The sequence below is a fragment of the Solea senegalensis genome, linkage group LG11, assembly GCF_019176455.1.
Source record: "Solea senegalensis isolate Sse05_10M linkage group LG11, IFAPA_SoseM_1, whole genome shotgun sequence".
Lineage (NCBI taxonomy): Eukaryota > Metazoa > Chordata > Actinopteri > Pleuronectiformes > Soleidae > Solea > Solea senegalensis.
Genome location: NC_058031.1, coordinates 12,167,831 through 12,195,019, shown reverse-complemented (window position 1 = coordinate 12,195,019; position 27,189 = coordinate 12,167,831). Strand labels below are relative to the sequence as shown.

General features: G+C 41.4%; 2 protein-coding genes across 5 annotated transcripts in view; one reads left to right on the top strand and one right to left on the bottom strand.

Moving 5' to 3' along the window:
• Positions 1 to 27,189, bottom strand: part of samd11 (sterile alpha motif domain containing 11) — a 1,171,052-nt gene that overhangs the window by 1,012,831 nt on the left and 131,032 nt on the right. The window lies entirely within an intron of this gene.
• The window catches only part of LOC122777120 (nucleolar protein 4-like), a 24,017-nt gene continuing 4,549 nt past the window's right edge, over positions 7,722 to 27,189 (top strand). The window contains exon 1 of the mRNA XM_044038129.1: positions 7,722 to 8,887. Coding sequence (XP_043894064.1) covers positions 8,489 to 8,887 — 399 coding nt within the window. The 5' untranslated portion in view covers positions 7,722 to 8,488. The remainder of the gene's footprint in view (positions 8,888 to 27,189) is intronic.

Below are 27,189 nucleotides of genomic sequence, written 5' to 3'. Positions count from 1 at the left end.
TGATGCCCAACACACACTTGAGTTCCCACTCAGCACACACACACACCTGTGGAGACTAGAGTGTGTGTGTGTGTGTTTGTTACCTTTTTAGGACCTTTTCTGGCATAAACACTGACCTTGCCAGCAGCAGTAGTCCTCATGGAGAGCAGAACCTGGTCCTAATGAGACAGAGCCTCATTTAAGTTTAGTGCAAACATGTTAATTGAGGTTGTTTGTGGTTAAGGTTGGGGATAAGACTTTGTGTAGGCTGTCCAAATATAATAAAGAATAGAACTCAATGCACTGTCTTAAGAGGATAGCTGCACAGACCTGTGTGTGTGTGTGTAAGAGAGATTAATTTCCTCATTCATAATCAAAGCTCTTTCTAACCCACCCACGATGCTTGTTTTAAACTGTTGCCCTCCCTTTACACATAAAGAGACCCAGAAAAATGTGAGCTAATGTTTTCTCTTGCAGACTGCTGTGATTGTGTGTGTGTGTTTGTGTGTTTGTGTGTGTGTGAATAACAGCATGCATTTCACTGTGTCATACTGTCATCTAAACTGCTAATGTATTCACAGAAAAGCCGCTAACATAAACACTAATGCTCTATCTAGTCAGCACTCAAACTGTTTTACACAAACCCGCGATAAATAATCCTCTGCGCTCAGTCTGCGGGAAACGCGCATGGAGGGATTATCACAGCACTCTGTCTTCAGAAGGGCCAAACACAAGTTACATGATTTGAATGAAATCAGACCAAATCCTGCAGAAGCAATAAAACACTAGATCCACAGCAGCCTAACTGTTGTTGGTGTTTTTTTCTTCAATGGGAAACATCCCACCTTCTTCCACTAGAGGCTGCTGTTGATCAATGAGAAACAATCACATCATTTGGTGTTGGGGGGACAAGGGAACAAAGAATGTGGAATAATGACAGTCAATTCAGAGGTGAAGAGTATTATAACAGAAAATATATGAAGCAGTTTTTAGAAGGAATTAACGCGTGGAGTCATTTACAAAGGGCCAGAAAAAAAACACCCCATTTGATTCAAAGAGGGATGTGCTTTACAGTGTAAGACAGTTTGTGTGTGTCACTGTGTGCATGAACGGTCATCTACCTGTTGGACACACAGTGAGACACGGACAGAGCGCTAGAGGATGGACAGACAGACAGAGAGAGAGAGAGAGAGAGCACCCAGAGATGAAACAGATAAAGAGAGACGACAAAGAGAGATGGAGGGACAACAGAGAGGTCGAGGACAGGACAGTGAGACAGAGGGCACATAGTGAGAGAGAGAGCTAGGGGACACAACAGAGCGAAAGACTGAGGACAGACAGATGGAGAGACAAGAGAGAGACCTGCAGATTTATTACAGGATAAAGCGTTAGGTAATGGATGGATAAACCAAACCAAACCACTGCTGATATTTATCATAAAAACACAGACTTTAGCCGTTGACATCTTGTGAAGACGATTTATTTTGAGTTTTTGAGTCAGTTTACATGGATATACTGTAAATGAATAAAACTACACAAGGTTATTTCAAGCTAACTCCACCTAATGCCTGATTTTGAAAAATGCCACAGAAGTGGGCTGAGACCTGAGAGTGAGCAACAGTAACAACGCTGAAGTTGATTTTCATAATCGATTCATCTGTCGATTATGTTCACGATTAATCGAGTAATCGTTTGGTCCATAAGTCACTATCACTGGTTGGTGTGTGTGTGTGTGTGTGTGTGTAAATATAATACAATCCTAATCTCAAAAGTTAAATCCACAGAGATGTCGTATTTGTGAGTTTGTGAGTTACAGTATATGGTACTTTATTTTTTTTCCTTTAAATGACATCATTGTAAAGGAGACGCAGCTCAGTGTGTCATTATGTTTACAGATTGTGTTCACACCAGCATCGTGTGAGAAAACATTTATCCACTCTGGGGGGGTTTTGGGGAGATGTGTGAGCCGCACAGGTATAAGACTGAGTCTGTGAGAGCAGTTTCCACATGAAGAAACTACTCGGGCTTATCTGAACACCACCAGATGCTTGTGGTTTGTCTCTCCTCAAACCTGATGGGGGAAGGAGAGTGAGATGGTGAGAGGAAAAAAAAGAGGTGGGGAGCTTTTCCTCGCACCTCAACGTCCATGATGGTTCAGCAAAACACACGTCGAAGTAAACACACGTTATTTTACACACAATACTGTCTTTCCTCTCGGCACTGTTATTTCAACTATCAGTGTTATTTTACAACATGTTATGTGACCTTATGTGTATTGTATAATTAATATTTCGAGAGCTATATAAAGATACCAACATGTACATTTTTAATTAGAATTTAATTGATTTTGTTTTTACAGCTCAGAACATTTCATTAGTGACACTAGTGATAAATCCCTGACGCTAAACTATACCTCACATCTCTACTCTCACTGAAATGCACTTTCAGACCTGAACGCCACATCGCGAGCGGAGACAATTACTCGATGAATCGATTATGAGCTATTTTGATAATCGATTAATCGGTTGGAAGCTTTTTTCATGGCTAAAACAAGATGTCTGATTGTTTCAGCTTCTTAAATGTGAATCATTTCTTTTGTTTCTTTGCTCCGTAAAACATTTTGAGAACAGCATCATTCCCAGGTTTGACGAACACTGATGAACACGTTTTATGACGTTTTATGGACCAAGCGATTACTCGATGAATCGTGAAAATAATCCACAGATGAATCGCTTATGAAAATAATCCTTAGTTGCAGCTCCAGTTACATCTCAGTCAGAGGTTTTCAAAGTTTTATTATCTGATGTTATAATTATTCTACTTCTTTTGTCTTAAAGACAAAAGAAGTCTTGAAGACAAAGTCTTAAAGACAAAAGAAGTCTCTGTTTATAAAATGGGATTTTGTTAATGTTTTTTATTCCCTCTCTTGCAAAGAAGACTTTAATCACAATGATGCTGCCTGAATAAATTAAGTAGAATAAAAATAAATAACCGAACAAATGCATAAATATGAAAATAGTTTTAAACAATTATTCAAGACAGAAGAATAATTATTTATAAATGAAGCTTTACAAATGTTTATTTCAGTTACTGTCATAAAAAGTAAACATAAAGCAAGATCATTTAACACAAAAGAAAAACAGAAATGTAGAGAAAATCTATAAAAATGACAGGTTAAGTCCGCTCTCAAAACACATTTTTTCTCTTTGGCTTTCAACTCAATTTGAGACGTTGGCTTTTACTATTTTAATGTTGTTATTGTCTTACCGTCTTTCATTGTTTTTACTTTTGTTATTTGTCACGTCTGCACTTATTTATCAATAGATGGTGCAGATGTGACACATATATAGATAGATAGATAGATAGATAAACATGTGCCATTTGAACCTGACTAATTAGTGAATGGACAATCAAACCTGAGTCAATGTCTAAATCCGTTACTTCATGCATTTAGTTTACATGAGATTAGAATTAGGATTAGTTGTAGTTCACGTTTAGGCATGATGGAATGACTGTGGTCAGGGAAGGTTCCTACAAGCACAGTAACAAGAGCACTGTCACAGCAGCTTTGTTCACTGTGAGAAATAGTTCAATTATTTACTTTCACCTTCTCATTCATTCATTCATTCATTCATTCGCGGACAGTCACTGTTGGGGCATGTGTGTTTGTGTGGATGAGTTTAAATATGTTTCTGCAAACCTGTGTGTGTGTGTGTGTGGGTGTGTGCACGCACATTGTGTTTGTGTGTGTGTGTTGTACTTGTGCGTGCACGTGCATACTGTACATATTATGTACAATATGTGTATGTGTTCACATGTGTTGCCGCGTTTGTGCGTCCATGTCACGTATCTACATACATTAATCTCTATGTGTGTGTGTGTGTCCCAGCCAGGAGCCAAAAGCAGACCTCCTCCTTGACGCCCACCTGCACCCCCTCCAGCTGACTGGCACCATGGCAACCGAGAGATCCAGCCAGCAGAGCAGAGAGGCAGCCTGGGCCCTGTGTGTGTGTGTGTGCGTGTGTGTGTGTGTCCTCCCTCGTCTCAATATCTCTGTGTTAAGGTGGGTGTCAGTGATTTGTCCATTCAGTTTTTATTCATATGTATTTGGTGTGTGTGTATATACAGTGTATATATGTATGTATGTATGTATATATATATATATATATATATACATATATGTATATATGTATATATATATATATATATACATATACATGTATATGTATGTACATGTGTATGTACATATATATACTTATATACACTTGAATTTGTTGTCTCTTTAGGACCTTTCCTGGGATAAACACTGACTTGTCAGGACCAGTAGTCCTCATTATGACCCAAACTTGGTCACAATTGCTTAGTTAAGTTTAGGGTTAATATTTTTTATTTGTGGTTAGATTATGGTTTAGGTTTGACATTAACTACTTCAATAGTTAACATAAGTGTGTGTACAGAGGGGGATATTATGGGATATTGCGGGATTGGGATATTGTGATCAGAATGCAGAGGTGTTTTTTTTTCTACAGATGCTTTAGAAAAGAAAGATGATGACTACAGCAGTATTAAAGCAATCATTACTAATACTCCTACTACCAACTATTCTGCAAGTAACAGTTCTGTTTAATTTGGTTGTATTTATTTATACATCTTTTCTCTTACCTTTCCCCATTGCTATTTATAATTTGTAGTATTTTCTGTAATTGAGAAAAAAAATACAATTCCTGTTTACACGTGCAAGAACAATGTACATTTTCATGTGTGAGTGTGACCGAACAGAGATTAGACCGAGATGCTTCAAAGTGAAAGCGTGTTTGGGACAGTTCCCCCACTCTTTACAGAGCAAAAAAATGTCCGAGATGATTTCAACACACAGTTTGCGTGTGTGTGTGTGTGTGTGTGTGTGTGTGTGTGTGTGTGTGTGTAGAAGAGAAAGGGGAAGAACACAACAGAAAAGTACAGTTTCACAGAGGAAATCTAAGAGGCCCATGCAGCCCAGGACGGGCTCAGACACAGCTGAGAAACATGTTTTTTTTCTCCTCAAAAACATTGTTGTTTTAAAACTATATACAAGTTTGAATGTGTTCCAATAGAGATTGATAATTAAAATATACTGTATGGTCATTATAGCACCGATAAAACCTTTTTTTTTACAGTATACAGTGTATTATTAAAATATGATATGATATATTAAAATATGAGTTATATTATTGATATGCATAATTCACATATCATCGTATGTATATCAAATGTGACAGCTCAGACACGCAAAACAAAACAAATGTAGCTTTCAAAATAAGGCTTGTATCATTTATTTATTCCTAAAACTTCCTTAACCCTTAACTCGTGAACAGGCTTTTCAAGACACTATCTTCTCTGCTCAGTATAGTAGAAGTATGTCACTGAGACTAAGACTGAGTACTGAAGCTTGAAAATACTCGACACCTGACAAAAACCACAGAAAACAGTTAACATCTTCAGTTGATGTCCCGAGAACCTTTCTTCTAAAACAACAGTTGGTTTTTCAGCCGCTACGCTCGGCGGGCAAACGCTGGACAACGGCTGAGGCAGAAAAAACAGCACGAGTGGGAGACCAGAGTGTTTTGAAACACACTTTCACTTCCCATGGTGGAAGGTTATTTTCATCCTCTGAGTCTCTTTCTCTTTTCTTGTTCTCTCCATGGTCTTATTCCTATGGGGAAAGACAGCGTCCCTCAGATAAGACACACACAAACATAACGGCCCAGTCTGAACTCAACTTCACTTATCTTAGAAAACACACAGTTTTCCACAGAGACGCATGCATTTTAAAATAAAGTATGTAAAGGTAACGTATACTGTATATTACGAAATTCAAATTTAGAGGGTGACATTTTTTTTCATTTAGTTTTTTTGGATTAAAAAGTTATAGAAATCCACGTTAAAAAGTCCTTTTTGGATTGGTTTAGTCATGATCCTGCTTCTTTGACAAGACCTCAGGCCACCTGGTGAAGGACAATGGCGGCTGAGCTGTGGGACATAGAGCTCTCATAGGAGAAGGTGCAGCTCGCTGTGGGAATTTGAGTTTCTGGGCCCTCGTCTGTGTCACAGCGGTGGAATCAACAGTTCATGCCACAGTTTACAGTATATTTGAACTGCTGTTAACTGTTTTCTGTTATTGTTCTTGGTGTGTCTCTCTCTCTATCGCAATTCTTTGCAGACCAACGGAGACCAGTGACACAGGCTTGAAACTGCAACGTGTCACAACCAGTGTCACTGGTGGGCACGTAACAAAGAAGACAATGAAGATATTTCTCAACTCAATGGAAACTGAGGTTGGGAAGCACAATTTTCCAAAAATACTAGCCCTATTCTAGTAATACAAAGCTAAATGCAAATCGGTGAAGTAATTTTGTCCCCAAACTTAACCAGTTCTTTAGTATCAGGTTTTGGTCCATGTGAGGACTACTGGTCCTGACAAGGTCAGCGTTTATAGCAGAAAAGGTTAGAAAGAGGTTAGTTGTACACACACATTACCCAGCGTGTCCAGTGTCCAGTGTCTCAGCAGCTTCTTAGAAAGACATCCAGAGAGTGACATTCCTGTTTGCACATGTTTTCAGTGTCTTGCTAAGTAACAAGTGTTTTCTTGGTGTATTTTTTTAATGAGATAACTTTAATGAAATAGTAAAAGGATGTCTAAATTGTTCATGTTGAAATTCAGTAAATGACAACATGAGACCATAACCTAACCTTCACTTCATCCTAACTTTAAAAAATGTCTTCACCTTAAGTTCCCCTAATGTGACTGTGTAAACAGATTTAGGTCCCCACAACATAAGGAATATCTGGTACACACACACAGGATGAGGGATTCTTGAAATAAGAAGGCACATAATAAATGGTATTTCACCTTTAATGCCCCTATGTCTGCCTGAAACTTTAATTTCAGAGTATGTTCATTTATCTACTTCTAACAAAACTGGAATTCCAGACTAAACCATGAATAAATAAAAGTCAGGTTATCTTCATCCCAAATAATTTATAAAATATGAGATGCTTTAAATCCACGGTTCTCTTTTCAGGTTCATAAAAGTAGCATGGCCCACATTTATTATGTCCTAAGGCTTCAGAGTACAGCTGATAATAAATGTTTTTTTTTTAATTAATATGCCACTAACCTAAATACAACAGATTATTTTATTATTCTAATGAATGAAATCAAATTTTAAATGTGAGGAAATATGTTTTTAATCAAGGATTCTTTACAGAGATTAAGCAAATATTGAGATCATCTGCCATATATGAATGAAATATTAATTTTAGTCTATTCCCTCTCTGACGTGTGTGACAGCAGGACTGTGTGTACGCGTTTTAGTCATTTCTGGACACTTCCTGCTTTTTTTAAGTGGAGCTGCAGCGCGCACGTCCCGTTCCCTCAGGCCGGGCTAGTGTGTGTGTGTGTGCGTGCAGTAGATTATACAGTATATATATATGTGTGTGTGTGTGTGTGTGTGTGTTTGCTGCTGGAGGAGCCACATCGTTTCTTCTGAACCAGGTCGTGGTGGGAGTTACTGAGACGCTGCGCTCTGAGGAGAAGACCAACAGGATTCAAACAGGTGTCCGGTTCACTCCCATCAGCTCTGACCAGGAGGAGGAGGAGGAGGAGGAGGAAGAGAAAGAACGGGTGACAAAAAGGAAAAAAACAAGGGAAAGAACGGATATTCGCTGTTTTTTTTTTTTTAAATTATTATAAAAAAAGACGATTAACAACGTTTAAATCAACCTGAATGTGTCCTATGTTTCTGTGTCAACCGTGCGCTTTTGGCTTCACATCAGCGGCGACAAAGACGAACCAGGAGAAAGCAGAAGCTCGTTAGAAGAGCAGGACAGGACAGGAGTGAGCTCGCCTATTCCTCCTTCTCTTCTCGCAGAGGAGGAGGAGGAGGAGGTGGTAGAAGAAGAGAGGCGGTGACAGACGTCCCCCACGGGACAGGCCGACAGATTCACGCTGCTAACAGGTGTGTCTGAAGAGGACACGCCGCTCCAATCTGTAGCACCCGGCCGGTCCGGTACACCAAACCCCCTTGTCCGCCTGCCAGTCTACACGCCCCGGGTCTAAACTCTTTGTGTCTGCTGGAATCACAGTCAGACAGCCGCGGGTTTGTAGTTCCACTCGTCCGTTTGGGCAGCATCCCTTATCCTTTTCCTCTTTCGGTCTCGTCGCAGATTTCCATTGGTGCGTAACAGCACCAGCAGGAGGAAGCAGCAGCAGCAGCAGGAGCAGGAGGTGGAGGAGGAGGAGGAGGAGAAGGAGGGACACACACTGCTAATTTACGAAAACCAATGAGACTTTGTAGCAAGGTGTTTTTTATTTATTGAGACATGGAAGTAAATTAGACGTCCGGACTTGGCTTTACCGTGAATCTGAGGGTTCGTCACAGTTAGTCCGGCGACGTTCGCGAACCGAGCCCAAGGGAGCTCTGCCTTGTTTATTTCAACTAAGTGTTTTTTGTTGTTTTGGTTTTTTATCATGAAGAGGACCAGCAGCGTGGCGGACACGGTGACCACCTCCACCACTAACATACACCAGCAGCAGAGGAGCCGGAGTCCCAGCAGCTGCGGCAGCGCGGCTCCAGCGGCTTCGGAGATGTTCGGCGAATTTCAGGACTGGTGCCTGCGGACGTACGGGGACTCCGGGAAGACCAAAACCGTGACGCGGCGCAAGTACAACAAAATCCTGCAGACGCTGCTTCAGGTGGACGAGGAGAAGGGCAACGGGGTGTTCGTGCACGACAAGAGCAACAGCAACCACACCAATGCCAAATTCAAATTCTGGGTCAAGTCCAAGGGCTTCCAGGTCAAGACTGTCCCCGACGGCAAGAACGGCTCCCCGGACAGACCGGTGCTCTACGTCCCCATCAAAGCGACGGTTAGTCCCCCTTCCTCTTTCACTCTGAGCTGTGTGTGTGTGTGCGCGCGCACGCGCGCGTGTCCCGCTTTCTATGTGCACTGTTGGGCTACACTATTACCTGTGTGTGTGTGTGTGTGTGTGTGTGTGTGTGTGTGTGTGTGTGTGTAGCCTGGAGCGGTACAACACAACTTTCTCTGCCTCAGTGTCATGTCTGCATCAACCACCTGTTCCTGCAGCACAGAGCAGAGCAGAGCAGAGCCTGCTGGTGGTTTGTGTCCCAGCTGAGTGAACAAGCACAGACATTTACTCACACAGAGCTGCACCTGATGGATCATTCATTCATTTATTTATTTTGAGGTGAGAATTCACTCAGGGTTTCCCAAACCTCACACAACATCTTGTTTTGTCCACACGCCAAACCTCCTCTGAGTTCCAGGAGCAAAGGAACCAGAGAATATTTACCATCAAGAAGCTGAAAAATCAGATCTTTTTGTTATATTGGTAAAAAAAACCAAACATTTTTATTACTTACACATAATTAGGCGTCGACTTATAATAAAATGTACTAATGATTGCTAAAGAAATGAACACACAACGACAGTAATTCAGAGTTAAATTTAGCTAAAGGAATAAAAATGTTAATATTCTGAAGTTGTGAAGAGAAACATACCGTGCTGTTGTTACTTGCTGCTTGATTCATATTTCGGTCTGTCGGTTGTTTGTCAAGTCACGTCATCTTGATGGTTAATGGTTGTGTCCAGTTTGTCCGTCTCACACTTTTGTCCTGCCGTCAGTCCAGTCATGACCCTTGACCTGGGTTTGACCGTCCCACCGGCCATCTTCTAACTGCTTTGTCCTCCACGTGAGGGTCATGGGGGGGTGCTGGTGCCAATCCCAGCTGACCCTCCGGAGGGCAAAAGGCAGAGTGCAGGGCCACATAGAGACAAACAACTATCCACTCTCACCTCCAGTCAATTTAGAGCGTTCAATTTGCCTAATCCCCAAATCTGCTTGTTTTTAGACTGTGGGAGGAAACAGGGGAACCCAGAGAAAACCTATTCTCTATTTGATTTAAATTGCTGCAGATTTATTTACAGATCTTCACTTTTGTTTTACAATCTAGATATGTTTTGGCTTTAGTACTAACTAACTCTGTTAAGCGTGATGCCATTTCAGTAAGTTTAAGTGCAGCTTGTGACCCAAGTTTCAAGAATGTTTGGTTCTGGTGTCTGTTTGGTCATGATCTCAGTCCCAAAATGTGTGATTTGGATTTTTATTCTGTTCTTTAAGCGAGGAAAATCTCACCAAAGGTGTTTTTGGTGGCACACCGAGCTTGTGGGAGTGAAAACGTGTGCAAGAGCCATCCATAACCCACATGTGAATTCAGTGGTGTTGCATTGTTGAAGAACAATCTTGGCCATTCTGCAGCTCAAGTGGTTCATACTATAGGTTTTATGGCACAGCTTCACTTACATCGACAGTGCGACGGTGAAAGGAAACCGCTCAACCTCCAGCAACACTTGTCATGTACAGAACTGTGTTCTCAGATTGATGTGTTCCTGCGTGTTGCCCCATTGAGGCATAGTATATCATACCAAGTAAACATGGAGCGGCTTGTTGTCGTTTTTGCACGTTGCTACTGTTTGTAATGACATTTTATAATGAGAAAAAAAAAAGTATCGCTGATGGCAGCCAAAAAGTTATTGTTACCCATTTTCTCTCACCGTCTGTTGTTTATCATGATCAGTTTATTTTCCATTTCTGTACAGCACAGAAAAAAATGATTGAAGTTTATTTGAGTTTATTTGATTTGGGAGGGTTACCTAGTGACACACTTCTAAATATAGCACACCTGTTGCTCCGTGTGCACTCACTCAGTCGTCTTGTATGCTCTTGTTTCTGGCTGACAAGGCTGAGGAGGACCATATCTGCATGTGGTTTGTCTGGTTAGTATTCTGCACGTTTGGCCCCACATCAGGACTGCTGCTTTGTCTTTGTGTCTCAAGGATGTGGCCTGGTAAAGACGTGTTACAGGGAGGGACAGAGTTTAAAAAACAACAACCCAAAAAAAAAACACTTGATTTCTCGTGTGAGTGGTTAAAAGCACCCCTGCCTCTGTATTTTGGAGCAGGAACCACTTGTTGACAGTAAAGGAATAAAAAGGGTTTTTTTTGTGTAACACAGTCTTTCTCTACTGTATTTGTAATTTCAAATGGATTTTGAAGGCGGCGCTGTGGAAAAGCTCGGCTATAATGATTTCTGTATTTGCTCGAGTCGGGCTGTTTGAATGGCTTTGCAGGTTGTTATCGTGCGGGATTGCTGTGGAGATGGCAGAGGTTTCAGGTGATGGTTGGCATGGTTACCACCGGCTAATTTCAAGATGTCCCATATCATTTCATATTTAGATTAACATCACAAGTGTTGCACAACCCCTGGAATCCGCAAGCAGAGTTGATCTTGAATAAATCTCTCTCCTCCCTCTTACTCTGTGCAGATCTGCTGAGTCGGATTAGTATCTGAGGGGAGAGAGAAAAGGAATATGTCTTTTTCTTGAATATGTTCTATTTCTAAGGGTACACGTGTGATGAGCAAGTGGTGAACTATAGGGCTAGTAAGTATATTAGAGCAGAGTCGGTGTAATGTTTGTTGCGTTCAATTCACAAGAGATTTTTTATACATTTCTGTACGTTTTCCCCTAAGACAGCCTGAAGTCAAAGAGTGTAGCTCGTTGTTACTTCCATGAAATGGTGGTCTGAAGAGGAGTAACAAGGTTAAAACTAGTTCTTCTTGTCATTTCCAGTCTTCTTTGAGCTGCTAAATTTGTTTTGTCCCATATTTACCCCGGACAATTATTTGGGAAATAACAGTATGGGTTTGATCGGGCTGCACCCTCAGTTATTATTTGATAACAGTACTTGTATGTATATGGGAATGGAAATGACTTTTATCGGAGGTGTTTTTAAGGAAATGCCTGGTATATTCCTGCTTGAATTATTATTGTCTGTGTGGTGCTAAATGCGCACTCTGCACCTTTTGTTGGAGAGATTTCAGGAAATGAGTATGTCTGCATAACAATATCCCTTGATGCATTGTTCCATATCTTTCAGACGCTTGTGTAAAAGAGTACATTTTCACCCCAAAAAATATACTGTATTACATCGGTATTGCTTGAGTTATCTCAGTCATGCTCTTCAGTGGCCTCAGCCACACAGGATCAGATGATGGCATGTGACAGCAACAGCAGTTCAGTGTAGGAGTGCGTCACATGGTGTCGTGTCATTGTACCTCCGGTCTTGTGTGTGTGTGTGTGTGTGTGTGCTCTCCTACCTGTTGACCTGTTGAGTGAGGTTAGAAACACAAGCCCTGGATGTTAATGCCATGTTTGTGGCTTAAATGAGCATCCTGCTTTCTTCCCACCTGTGTCATGCTGAGAGGGCTATGATCCGACTGCAGCAACAGCCCATCAGGCTCTCGAATGTGTTTATATACAGACATCGACTCAGCTCAGCTAGTCTCCCTGAGCTCTGGCACGCTTTAACAGATGAAAGACCCGCAGACACAAGAGCATCACAAATACTGTCGGAACGATCACTCTCCTGTAGTCCTTGGATTGCGCTGCAGTTACAGCCCAGAATTGATTGGAAATAACAGTAAAACACACACCAGAGACACACAACAGTATGCAGGTAATCAGAAATGATGGGGCTAATCAGAGGCCTGACGTGAAATATTAATGAGGTACAGTGAAAAAGAACGGCTGCTGATTTCTCCCTTGGTGTCTGCATTCATTACTCCTTGTCTGTTTTACACACAACCTCCTAACCTGTGTCTAGGAGTTGAATTTTGATCCTGTCTTTATTTTTAGAGTCAGACAATAAGCAGTTGTGATCACACTCGTATTTGCTGTGCTGCTGGTTATATCGTAGAGTTGCGTGTTATTCTGTCCCAACTGTAGCATCTGAAACGTTATTGGAGCTAATCACAGGTGATTTTGGGTGTGAGGCAGCGTTCACCCTGGACTTTTTAAAATATTCATTGATTTTGTTTGTTGATTTTGATGTTGTGAAATGTCACACGGTGTTTTTTCTGCAGTTGAGGGTTTAAAAGCAGCGGCGCTGCGCGAGTGCGGCACAGAGCATCGGAGAAAGTGTGTGCTAAGGAGAAAATAAATACAAAATGGATGGAGATTTTAGACATTTTCTTGCCAAATCTTGCAGATTAACTCAGGTTTTCTGGATTGTTTAGTCTTTTTAACTGATCTCCACTTCGGCATTGTTCGGTTTTGATTCTTGTGCCTCTCTACTAAAAAAAAGTAGCAGGTACTAAAAAGGTACCAGGTACTGCCACTACAAGAAAAGCAAAATAACTGTGCCGTGCCGTGTTGAGGCACGTCGAGCTAGTGGAAACAGGCCATATGTCACTTAAGCCATGTTCAGACACTTTAATTGAATGTTTCTTATCTTTTGTTCATGAGAGCAATAAACATTTTGATTTGTGAAAAGCCAGAGAATCGTGATCTCAATTCTAAGCAAAAAAAAGAAAGAAAGAAGTGATTCAAGTTTTTTCCGGAATCGTGCAGCCCTAATTCAATACTAAATTGGATGTTGGTTACCATGGTAACAGCCATGCTGAGAAGCCAACATGTAAACAGCCTTGTTTTTTTTTTTCAGCCTTATCTGATGTGTTCATGTTAACTCATCAGAGTTAATGTCGTGTAAATGAAGTTTTAGTCTCCAGCTGAAGAAGGAAACGCTGAGTCGTTTCCTTGGGCCTAATAATAGTTGGTATCTAGACACTGGTGTTGAGGACATGTAATGACCGCTTCCCCCTCTTCAGTGACTTCAGGCAGAGCTGTAGTTAGAGTTGATCAGTCTGAAGCAGAAAGACAAAGAGTTTACCAGTTTGTTGTGTGAGGGGAAAAAAACCTAACCTAAGTCTTTATCTGCTGCTTGACATTTGAATCGCTGACCACATTTCCTATTTGAGCGGAAATTTAAGTATGTTTTTTCTTGCGCTCATCTTCAGCTGTTTTCCAGCTGAGCCAGTTAGGGTTTTCCAGACAACCAAAGGAATCGAAGACAAAGTCACGAGAGAAGTAACGACACAAGAACTCTTTGGCACAGACTGCTGTTTTATTGTCAATGTGAATAATAGTTCCTCGTGACTAGTTGGTACAAAATACCGCTTTTTTTTCTGCAGAGAAAACTGCCAACATGAACAGAATGTTAGACTGAATAAGGAAGTGAAAATGAAGCAGCAGTTTTGAGTCTATATCAAATGCCACCCACATACGGATGCATGAGGAGGTGGGGACTGGATTTAACATCTGAATCATGGAGACTATAACGATTCCCATTCAGGATTTATGGAGCAAATACACCAATGACAACAAAAGCATTGGCTGTTCAAAAGTCTTTGTTTTTGTGAAACAACTGGCCCTTGAATGTGGACAAATGCAGATTTCTCTTGTTAAGAGTTTGGGATGCATTTTCCATCAGACTTGTTCTGACAGAAGTATTCAGGCCCATTACACCACCAGGGACTGTGGTGACGTATTCAAAAACAGTACTTTAATATAGAGTTGGTCCCACTTTTGCAGCTATAATAGCTTCCACACTCCTTGGAAGACGAGGGAAGGTAACAAATAGACTTGGAAGAAGTGTTTCTATGAAAATTTGAGGTCATTGGCTCACAATCTCTCTTCCAATTCGGGGATGGGAATCAGTATCAGTATCGGTCTAACACTGGTCAGAATCACTGAATTGGACATTTTAGCTGAGTCATGTTAGGGCTGTTTATTTCTTCTTTTTGGGAGAACATTATTTGTTACACAGTTGGAGAATTGTGTCTTTGAAATGACTCCTCACAAACTGTGTTGTTAACAGTTTTGTTGGTCATAAATGGTCTAAAAGGACTGTATTATCGAGTTTGTGATATCGGTATAAAACCCTACTTGTGATGACGATAACTCATCTTGTACTTAGAAGAATTCATTGATTCCCATCCAGTCAAGTTATGTTCCGGACCCTCCCCCTCACAGCTCGTTGTAATGGAAATATGTAAAAAAAATGTGGAAGGCCTAGAGCCATGTCAACGCGACTTTAACAAAAAAAATATAGAACATATCAGACTTTTCATGGATGAAACAATGAATTTCTGGGCTCATTTCCAGCGACTGTCTCAGTTCAGTTCAGTTCAGTTCAGTTAAGCGAGAGATGAAACATACAAATGTTAAACAAAAATCACCCTTTTCCACATGACGCAATGTTTTCTCTGGTGCTAGACATGTACCTGCTGCACCTGATGCTGTCGTTAACCTGCCAGTATCGCCTCAAGGATCATGTGGTGTAAAGAAAGTCAGAAGGCCCATGATGACATATCATTTTTATTATAAGATTTTTAGCAACTTCAGAATTCATTTGACAAGACTTATTTACAACCATAAATAAAAATAAAGCACAAATACAACCAAATACACAGATTAAAGATTTAGAAATAGTTATTTATGGTAAATGTAAACAAAAAAACATGTTTTGTACATTTTTTTGTTGTTGTAAGTATCAAATAACGATACCAGGTCCAACAGTGTTTGTCAGCATTGTTTGCCCTCACTTTTGTAATGATGTCTGTGAAAGACTCCTATCAATGATGTTACCAGCTGGTAAACTGGTCGAGCTGTAGTTGGAACGCACACCACACATTTTGTGTGACAGCTGTTGCTGCATTGCAGTTCCTTGCACTTTACACAAAGTTTGCAGCAGCGTTAGTTCCTCTGTGTCTCTTCACCATCACTGCTGCCAGGTCATTATTTTAAAGACCCCCAACATTGCTGCTCATTATATTTCCCCACTGCCCCTTTTATGATTAGTTTATCCAAATGGGTGGACTGCAGCCTGTGATGTCCTCAGACGAGGGCTGCTGCTGCTGCTGCTGCTGCTGCTGCTGCTGCTGCTGCTGCTGCTGCTGCTGCTGCTGCTGCTGCTGCTGCTGCTGCTGCTGCTGCTGCTGCTGCTGCCTCATTCAGGGAGAATCAGATAGAGCTGATACACAGAGCTGTGTTGACATGGAAATGACTCCAATAAACCAGGCTTGTCCGCGCTATTATCAGCACCACAGTGGGATGGGAAATGGTATGTTTTAGGTAAACAGATGGATGAATCAATACCCTGTGTGTGTGCGCACGCATGCTTGTATTTGTTACCTCTTTCTTGCATAAACACTGGCCTTGTCAGGACCCGTAGACCAAAACCTTGTCCTCATGAGTTGGAACCTCATATCTGAGGAATTGGTTAAGTTTAGGGCTAATATTTGAACTGTGCTTAGGTTGAGGTTAGGCTGTTGAAATGAATAGAAGTCACTGTAAAGTGCTTTTTGAAAGGATTGTGTAAACGTGTGTGTGTGTGTGTGTGTGTGTGTGTGTGTGTGTGTGTGTGTGTGTGTCCGCTGTTAGCTGCAGCAGAAACAATTTGACACAGTATGGAATCATGAGAGCAGGAGCAAAGATGAAGAGTGGCCTCTCTGCTCCTCTCTGCTCCTCTCTGCTCCTCTCTGCTCCTCTCTGCTCTGCTCTGCTCTGCTCCTCTCACACACACACACACACACACACACACACAGAATTACCCTTTCTGTTGATAAGAGCGCTGTCCTGTACATCTGGGGTTTCAGCAGTGTGAGTGTCTGTTGAAGGAGCACCAGCTTAATTGGGGCGGCCCCTCCTATTAGATCCCTGCAATGTCAAAGAGCCTCTTATTCTGTCATTATAAAATCCCTAATTTGACAGAGATTGGTAAGACTCTCTCTTTGTGTGTGTGTGTGTGTGTGTCCTACCCTGCTTTTGACCCTAACCTGTCATATGCCTGTATGTGTGTGTGTGTGTGTACCACTGTTGGTCTGTACCAGAGCAGAGGTCATGTGAGGGCCAGATCTAGGGTGAAGCAGCGGACAAACTGCTGGGAAACAATAGAGATGTAAAAATGGAATCTGTGGTAATCTGTGGTCCCATTGACAGCAGATAGAGGTTTGGGCAGAATGAAGAGTAGAAACTGAAAACACTAATGCCTGCTGGATTAATTAGCTTATTCTCCCTCCTTCTGGCACATTATCTACCGTCCACTGTCCTTATCGTCAACTCTGTCTCTCACTTTCTACATCACCTGGATGATCCCACGAAACAGGGGCGATGAAATAAATATTCCCATTACCACACAGGTGGTTGTTCTTAACCTGATCACAAAACAACACATGGGGCTCAGTGGTGATGTTACAGGTTGTACTATTCTGTAGCTTTTACTTTGTACTGATGTTCAAACTCAATGGCAAATTATTACAGGATTAAACTGTTTTTTTTAAAGTTTATTTATTTTTTTACCAGTGAGAATGGGATGTGTTTGTTATACGTGTAAATACTGTATTCATTCCCAATAAACCCAGATGTTATGGGCTGTTGGTGAGTTTCTTAATCAGTGGAATAGGTGCTTTAGTTACAGCCTCTTGTCTGCTGCTTGTGTTAGATTTAAAGTGAAGGCACACGGTCCTTTATTCATTTTATTTTGATTTGTCTTTGTGTCAAGTCAAAACCCATTCACTGTTAACCCTCCAGAGAAGACGAGCTACAGCAAACAGAAACTAGTTAACTTGATGTGACCTGGAGTGGTCGTGGAAGATGATTTCTTCTTTGTGGAAGAGTCCTGATAGTGTCCTGCACATACACTGCAACAAGTGTCCTTTCTTCTCTTTGGTTAATCAGTGATTGCATTTTCACATTCACAAAAACAAACCACAAAAGCCTGCAAAGCGTAGTCTTTTTGGCACATTTTGTTAATAAAGCCATCATGAGACGCTTTACAAGCTTTGTTATTGTTAGGGATTTCTACTTCATGCCAATCTTTCACATTCAACGCTGATATCAGAGCCTTGAGTATCGACCCGTACTGATATCAGTCTTTTACGCAGCAGATATGATCACAGCAGTGTGGCAGACATTACTCACTCACATTCTGGTCACATGGCACATTTGGCTCTTAATAGATAGTACTCAGAGAAGCATTTATGTAGTAGTGTGTATATTTTGGATGGTATCAATGCCGATACTGAATATTGTATGCCATCATTCATAGGAAGTGTACTGGTATTGTTTTTTTGACCAGTCCTGCAGAGTGTCCAAATTCTGATTTTCACCCATGTTACTGGCGCCTCCTTCCCTCTCTTTCTCTTGTATGGAGCCTTCACTGATGATGGTAAGAAGTATTTTTTTCCCCTCTATGTGACAATCTTAGTTTGCTTTAATCAGTTTCATTATCTCAAAATAGATTATACCATTTATTTTACATTTTCTCTCCGTCTCCAGTTCTGCCTGATCGTCTTCTATTGTTTCATGAAGCCTCACTGACATATGAAAGTTAGAAAATGAATTCAAGTCACTGATGAGCCCGCCTCTCTTACACACACACACACGCACACACACACACTAGAAGTCTCTCAACTTCACCACCTGCTTTGTGCTTTCACTCACACATGGTTAAAGTGGACAAACACGGGGGTGCGCTAACACTGCGGTTAAGTCTCTGACACCTGCTGACAAATGAAATTAAAACTTTTAAGTGGAACAACAAAAAGTTTTTTTTTTCCTTAATTGGTTTTGATAGGAAAGAAAAAAAACAACAACCAAGAACGTGGTTATTTCCACAGATGGTGCTCAATGTCTTAATTGCTGGAGCTGAATTTAGACGGTTGCCATGCCTTCCAAGATTTAACACTAACAACAGCTCAGAGTCTTTTCACACACTGAGTCTGAACTCAGCCACTCATATTTAACCTGACTATATTAACAGAAATAAACCTTGGACTCATTTTAACTTGAATTGTTACAAGTTTGCTGCGGCTGATGATGATATCATTTAATTGTATCTTCATTGTTTTTGCTGATAACTGCACTTTTGTTTTGTTTTGTTTTGTTTCGACCCACTTTTTTAAAGAAGGCAAACCAACTCCATAATATAGTTTATCAATAAAGTTTATCTTCAGTAAAACATGGGCCGATCCTCTGTGGGTCTGTTAGTTTCCGACGTCTGACAGACGGCTGTTGTCCTGAATTGGAAATGTGGTGTTTCTGTTTGCTGATAATTATCAGAAGGCTGCGTCAGTGTGAGAGTTGTAGCTGATGAAGGTAGTGATACAGTTTTTAGGTGAAAGATGGAATATAAATGCCACACAAATCGAAAAAATCCATGTCTTTGCAGTCAGTTGCCTTTAGTTCAGAACAGTGATGGTATTTTGTACGACACACGCACACACACACACACACAGGGTGTATATGTATTTTACACGGCCGTTGGCTCTGCTCCTCTTCCTTGGTGTTCTCCTGTTGCCATGGTGAGCGGCTCCTCTGGCCGTAGCGAGGGTGAAAAGAAATTAACACCAGTCTTAATTACACTGCAAGACTTCAATTTCCACCTTTCTCCCTCCTGTGCCATCCTCCTCCTCCTCTTCCACCTGCTCCTCCTCCTCCCTCTCCTCTCCTGACCTTCTCCTCCCTGTCATCACTGCCATCTCTCACCTGAAAGGCACCATGCAGCCACCAGGCATAATTAATGAGACCAGTCAGTCATAGTCAGTCCTCTGAGATTATGAACAGCTCCAAAATGATTTTCTGTGCCTCTGCTTTGGGAGATGGTGTGTAAAAAAACCTAAAAACTAGAATATCCCATCGGAAAGAATCATTATTTTGGTTTTGGGGCATTGCCTCGTGGTTTTCGGGGGCAAAGAATCCCAGTGTAACGTGGATTACTGGAATTTCTCTGGAGGAAGGAAAACTTCTGCAGTACCAAAGGTACAATGCAGGATCAATAGAGCTTCCGTCACTGGTGTAATGCAATCCCATCATGCAACAGTTGGAATCAAGGCAGTGCTGTTTGGACATGGACATTTATACTCGCCAATATGTCAGGCAACTTGTCTCGTCACCAAGTGTTTTCATGAAAAACAAAGATGGTGGATAGAAGTGAACTCTGGCACTGGCAACATTCCTTTTTGTGTTTTTCATTCATGTGTTCAGATGCTGATGGAGGCAGTCGTCCACTGAGGAATTAGACAAAGAAAATGTTGTAGCCACTTCTCAGATTAGCTCTGGTGTTAAAATACCACAATATAACATTTCAGAATATAGGCTGAAAGGCAGATCTGAAGATTCGTGCACGATTACAAATCACACCATCCCAGATAAAGGTCACCTGTGGGCAATCAGAAGTTTCCTGGATGTTGTTTAAAAGCAAACTGTAGGTTAACACGCTGCCTCAGTTGTCTTGATTTTCCGTCATTCAGTCATGTGCTTTAGAAAGTGTCTTTATTTAAAAGTCCTGCAGCATGTTCTCTGACACTGTTCTGCTTTAAATAAATGAGTTCTCCATCTGTTAATGAGTTAATATTGAGGGTTAGAGTGACTGATGCTCTCTTTTGGTTCCACTTTCACTGCTTTTGTGTTTGCTGATGCTCTGCTACACCTTCATATTGACTCAACAAACTGCCGCTTATCAATTTTAGTTTTGGTGCATGTTGGCTCATTTTCACAATGTCACAGCTAAGCCACTGCAATAGTCCCCCCCAGTGGTTTACTGTTTATTTTGTTGCTGTTTATTTTTTTTCTCATGCCACTGAACAGATGTTTTATTTTTTAACCAGAGCTTCAGTGTCTGTAACATGAAGCCCTTCAAATAACAATAATGAAAATAAAGGTTTCGTAGTTAATTCTCATTTTTATGTGTCGTGTTTTGGTTTTAATCACTCTCAAGGTCCTGTTATTATGATGTGAGCTGCAGCTGATGGTTGAAAGCAAAAATAGTTTTTTTTTTTGTCTGTTTCATAGAGGGATGGGCACATATTCCTGCTGGTTTTCGTGCTGGATTAGCCATGGCTGGGCTTGGGGGCGTACAGGAGATGGTCTTGTGGGACAACTGGCTTCTCATTATCGTGTCTTCTCTCCTCCTCCTCCTCCTTTCTCCTCGTTCATCTACCTTCCCCCTCCGAAACACATCCCGCCTCCCTCTAGCATCATCATCCTATCTGGACGTCTCCCCGCAGAGTAGCCCCCCCTCCCCCCCTCCTTCTGCCTCCGTTCCCACATTACCCCTCTCTGCCTTGCTGCCAACACCGCTGGATAATTAGCTCCTCGGATCTGTGGGTGTGTCCGTGCGCATTGTGTGTCTGTAGCATTCATAATCAACGGCGTCGTCAGTGTCACCCTAATTACAATCATCATTATCACAAGTTTAAAAAAAAAGAAAAGAAGTGATGTTCAAAGAAATCAACTGCATGTCACCACTTTGTGATGCAGATGACACAAGTTGGAGACGCCGTCATGATGCATGACAGCACTTATTATGAAGCCGAGCCTGTTGTGCACAGAGGAGGGGAGATGTAGTAGAGGTAGTAGAGGTGCAGGACTGGCGGCATTTGTTAACAAGTGTTTGAATAGTGATCTCAGTGAGAGACGGAGCAGAAATGATGGATGGAGAGATGGAGAGTGTGACACAGTGATAGGATCCTGCTGTAGAGAGAGGAGAGATGCAGGCCACGGCGAACGGTGGGTGAAGGCAGAGAAAGAGCAGTGGCGGTGGCGCAGAGGTGTCGGGTCTGTGTCACGGTTCATTTAGTCGCTGCCTCTTCTGCCTGTGTATGAGTGAGTGAGTGTTGATGCCACTACTCAAGCCTGTAGTCCGCCTCTTGAATCACCTCATTTATTCAGCTCAGACAGACTTTGGTCTATGAAGACGTCTAGAGTTTTGCACATTGGAGATGGAGGATTTTTTTAATGTTGTAAAATCATGCTTTACAATAAAAAAAAACGTGCTGTTAGTGCATGGTTGGATTTAGCTGTTGATATCTTTTTTTGGAAAGTAAGCACAGTTTCAACCTTTTACAAACTGTCTTTATACTGGATTAACTTACATTTTGGTACTATTGTACTTTTTTCAGAACAAGAGCCTTTCTGCATGGAGTATTCATGTTCTCCCCATGTGTGCGTGGGTTTTCTCCGGGTTCTCCGGGTTCCTCCCACAATCCAAAAACATCCAGATCTCAGAAATTAGGCAAACTGGACACTCTAAATTGCACATATGTATGTGTGAATGTGAGAATGGATGGTTGTTTGTCTCTATGTTGGCCCTGTGATGGACTGGCAAATTGTCCAGAGTATACCTCGCCTTTCGCCCTATGTCAGCTGAGATTGTGGAGGATAAAGTGGTAGAAGACGAATGAATGAATGAATGAATGAATGAATGAATGAATGAATGTACCTTTTGTGCTTGTAGCAAGTGGCAACTAACTCATAAGAATCTCAGTGCTCGTTTTGAAGCCTTGAGTTTGGTCATTTAGCCGGTGCCATGTTGAGGTTTTGCACCACCAACCAGGCACCTGTTGGGACTACACCAGGTGTCAGTCACATTGGTGTCCACTCATACATCGTTTATTTTCCTTCACATTTTGAAATCATTTACAAAACTGACATGATGTTCTTTTGGAGATAGAACATGCCTCAGGGTTAGTGCTGCATGATTGTGACCAAGTACAAACTATGTCCTGTTATTAAATGACAAGTTGAAAAATAATTGATGATGAAATAATAATAGTAATTATTATTATTTTCGGGTATCCTGTTCAGGATCCTCTGGATTTCTACAGACCACAGATACACAGTGTGGGACATTTCTGAACCAAAATAACGTCACTTATTTATGTGTGAAGAAGGAAATATGGTTAATGATGGCCCAGGCAGCGTTCACTGTCGAGGATGACATTTATTTTCTTTAAAAGACAAACAACCGCACAAAACTATTTGTTTTCACCTCCCTGACAAGCTGCTGTGGACATTCTAATAATACTGCGCACACTCTATAGTTATAAAGGTGGAATGAATGTCACAAGACCTTTCAGGTAGAAGGATGTTACAGAAGCGTTCATCACATTAAATCATCTGCATTTACGAGAGAATGTGTTTTCATGTTGCTTCTCCAATAGACTTTCCCCAAACAGAGCACAACCACAGATGAGAAAACTACAGAAACCACTACGATTAATTATTAATTTAGTAAGAACGACGATCCAAATGCGGCGCTCAAAACACACACACACACACACACACACACACACAAAATAAGGAAAAACAGCAAACTAAACGGCAGAATCCAAAATGAAAGTGTGGCACGGGTGAAACAGTGGAGGACGGGGTAAAAAGAGTGAAGAGTGGAAAAACAGGGCAACAAGAAACAAACCAGTGACCTTCATGCTGCGAGGCAACAGGGCGAGCCACGCACTCCTGGGCTTGTTTCATTGTGAAATGTACATTATTTAACATAGTTTATCATCTTGAATGTTACTGAAATGATGAATGTTAAATATTACTCACACACAGTAACTGAAGCAGCAGCAACAGCTCTCCAGTACTTTTGACATATTTAGTTATCTTGTTGGAATCGTTGTCATAAGTGCACTTCATAACATTTTTTAAGTTATGTAGTTAAATATCTAGTTACATATCTCTACCACATCTTCAAACTAACATGATAATGTTAACCTGACCCAACCCTAGACGTGTCAGTGATGTTATTGCATGGACTGACATTCAGTCTCCCTGCTTTGTTTCCTGTGGTCTGATCTTTTAAGTCAAGCTTTTATTTTTGTTTAACATCATAGTGTGCGGTTGGTGTAGTGGTTAGTGCTCTTGCCTTTGCAGCAAGAAGACCAGGGTTTGCAACCCGGTCAGAACAAGGGCCTTTCTGCATGGAGTTTGCGCGTTCTCCCCGTGTGTGCGTGGGTTTTCTCCGGGTTCTCCGGCTTCATCCCACAGTCCAAAAACATGCAACCCTCATGTGGAGGATAAAGAGGTAGAAGTTTGAGAGTTACTGCATGTGCATCTGTATACACTGTGTGTCAGGTGTAGTGTGTGTGCGTGTACACACACTACACCTGACACACAGTGTATACAGATGCACATGACACACACACAAACGAATCGTCCCTAAAACCTCTACTTCTTTAAAATGTGTGTGTGTGTGTGTGTGTGTGTCTGTGTGTGTCTGCTGGATTAAGTGGACAAGGAGGAGGATGTAGATCTTGGTGGTGGAGGTAGAGGAAAGGAGATCTGGAAGGGGCAGGTAGCATTCACTGAATGGACCCATATGTATCCTAGCAACAGGCTGGTTTGGAAATGCAATGGAGAGATGAACAAAGGGAGAGCCCACAAAAAACAGAGGGAATCTGTGTGTGTGTGTGTGTGTTCGGGTGTGGAAGAGGCCGCTAATAATGTGGATGGAGGCAGTGGAGGTGCAGCAGGTCAGAGGAAATAGATGGGTAGTTGGTTAGAAAAGGAGGTCTCCATGTAGTGGAATATCGACATGTATGAGACAAAGACCAGGAGATACACCGCACGCATCAGGGTTTCACACAAAGCCACGATTTAACAACTAAAACCAAATGTGTTTCCATTTCATTCACACGTTACTTATTGGATCCGTGTGTAATCCAGCTTACCTTACATTCCCACTCTGACACTCTCAGCCTGAAGCCAGTCTCTTTCTATGTAAATCTTAGAAGTGGGTTACACATACAGTATGTGGTTAATTAAAAAGAAAGAAGTGGTGGTGTGCGCAGTTTTGTTTTAAAATATAACCTCTGAAAACTTCCACTCATAATTACAATTCTGTCTCTGTCGCTCACGTTGCAAGACAAAAGGAGAGGCCGCTTCATTACGCCAAGTCTTTACACATGTAAACACATACAGTGTGTGTGGAATAGACCTTTGAAATGAAGGTTCTCCTGAACCCTAAAGTCGTTTGTATGCAACGTGGATATATCAGGTCAAAGGATAGAGAAAAGAATGTGGGAAGAAAAATGACGCTCTTCTTCAAACTGTGTTGTGAGACGCGATGGAAACAGGTCATGAGGTCTGTTGTGGGTGAGCAAGAGAAAACCCCCTCTGAGGCAGAAGTTGTGCGTTTTAAAGAAGTAGAGGTTCTAGGGACGATTCGTTTGTGTGTGTGTGTGTGTGTGTGTCTGTGTGCGCTGTGGTCATAGTGTTTGAGTGTTTCACAGTCAAGAGCCAGACTTTGACCCTCCTGTTTTGGCTGTTTGTGTGTGTGTTTGTGTGTGTGTGTGTGTGTGTGTGTGTGTGTGTGTGTGTGTGTGTGTGTGTCATGCATGCTGTGCTGTCTTGTCTGCTGTGCCTCTGCAAGTGTCTGTGTGTGTGTGTGTGTGTGTGTGCTGTGAGCTACAGTCCTGGGCCACTGATGTGCCCTATAACTGCAAGGAAGAAGGGGAGGTCCAGAGGTTGTGTGTGTGTGTGTGTGTGTGTGTGTGTGTGTGTGTGCGGTGCCTCTGCCCTCCTGTGATGTTGCCAGTGAGAGTTAAAGGGCACATTCTGTAAAGACACATCAGAAAATAACTACTCTGAGGCAACAACATAGCATTGATTCCTCATGAAACGGTCACATGACACACCTCATCTTTCATTCATAATTAGAATGAAAGAAAAGGAAGGTGACGTCATCGTTGTCATATGACTGTGTCCAGATAAGTTTAGATAGACAGTAGTTACTCAGACTAATTCTGCACTGTGTAAATTGTGGTCACATCTCTTTTTAGAGGTTAAAGCTGCTGTCAAAAGTTGCTCGATGAGGGGATGAAGGGACGAGGGAGGGAAGGTTGAAGCTTTACGTTGCTTTCTTCCATCTTCAGGATACTTTCACACATGTCGTGTCACTTGGTAATCTCTGAAGAAAATCCTAAACCAACACGATTGTGTTGGTGAGGATTTTTATCAGAGGATGAACGGGCCACTGCGACCTCAGATTTTTTTCTTTTTTTTCTTTTCAAGTCACGTCCTTGTGTCCATACTGCATCCGCGTCCAACACGAAAAAACTATGATTATATTAAAATGATTATTTTTTTCTAGTTTTGAACACCCCGGAGAGCTCTTTACATATGAGGTCACACTCACCCATTCATACATACTCCCATACAGCATTTGTCAATCATCCATTCACACACTGAATGTTCTTGTCCAAGGACACTACAAAAATGCCCAAACCATCGGCCCGTTGTATGGAAGAGCACAAAGCACTGTCCAGATGATGGAAAATATTGATGTTAAAAGTTAGTCATTTGTGACACAATAATGTAAACGGTATATTTCAGCTTTTGTATCACACAGCCCTGATAATGAACTTGTTGCACACAATTGCATCTATTTAATGAGTTGTATCACCCCTTTGTTGTAGATGGTGGAGAGCATTTCCACGGCAACCAAACACTGTTGGACGGTCCTTGACATTACATGCAGCGTGAAAGGAATATAATATCAGCACAAGAGTTGTTCTCACACAATTATTCACTGAATATCTGCAGATGGAGTCAAGGTTGTGGGTTCATTCTGGGTTTCTCTACATACACAGTAAATTAACCCTGAAGTAATATCAATAGTTGTATGATATGGTTAAGAGTATTTCTTATTGTTGGGGGCTCCTTTTCCCAAGTTCAAAACAGTAATTCTTGCACAAATTAAAAATCCCCCAAAGGGATGGAAACGCTGCATCATTTGACATTAGCATCACATTTCTATCAAATAAACAAAGAGAGATTTTTAACCAGCAATTTTCATATCATTTACATTTTTGTTTGACTATATCTCTCATTTTTTTCCACTTGAAATCGAACCCAAACCCACACAACTTTATAGCCAAATTTTAAGTAAACGTAAGTAAAAGTATCTGGAACACTTTTATTTCTTCCAAACACTTTACATACATGTTAAAAGACAGATTTTAGTCAAACTAAGACAATAATTTGGCTAATTGACTAAATAATTGACTAAAATTGAGCTAGTCTTAGTCGGACTAACATACGTAGATAATGCGATTCATAGTCCGATTACTCCTGCATGTATACGCTTTATCGGACTGGAGTCAGACTTGGCATTCTGTCAATTTCCTCCCCAGACTTTGACCCGGAAGTAGAAGGAGACGACGTATAAACTGCAGTACTGTTGCCGGAAATCATACGTCATCGTCATCTTACTTACAAGAGTCATGCTCGATCTAATCTGTATCACGATTAACATGTACAGCGGGTACGAAACATAGAACCACAGCAGTTGTGATTTGTTTTTCTCTGACGTAAATGTAAACAGGAAATTCAATAAGCGCTAGCTTGTATAGAAATACAGCGCCACCTACGGAGGTGGAGTCAGACACTGCCAATAAATCGATTTTCTCCTCCACTTTTATCCTGGAACTCGGCAACTTGTCGTCTTAGTCGGACTACGGCCTTAGCT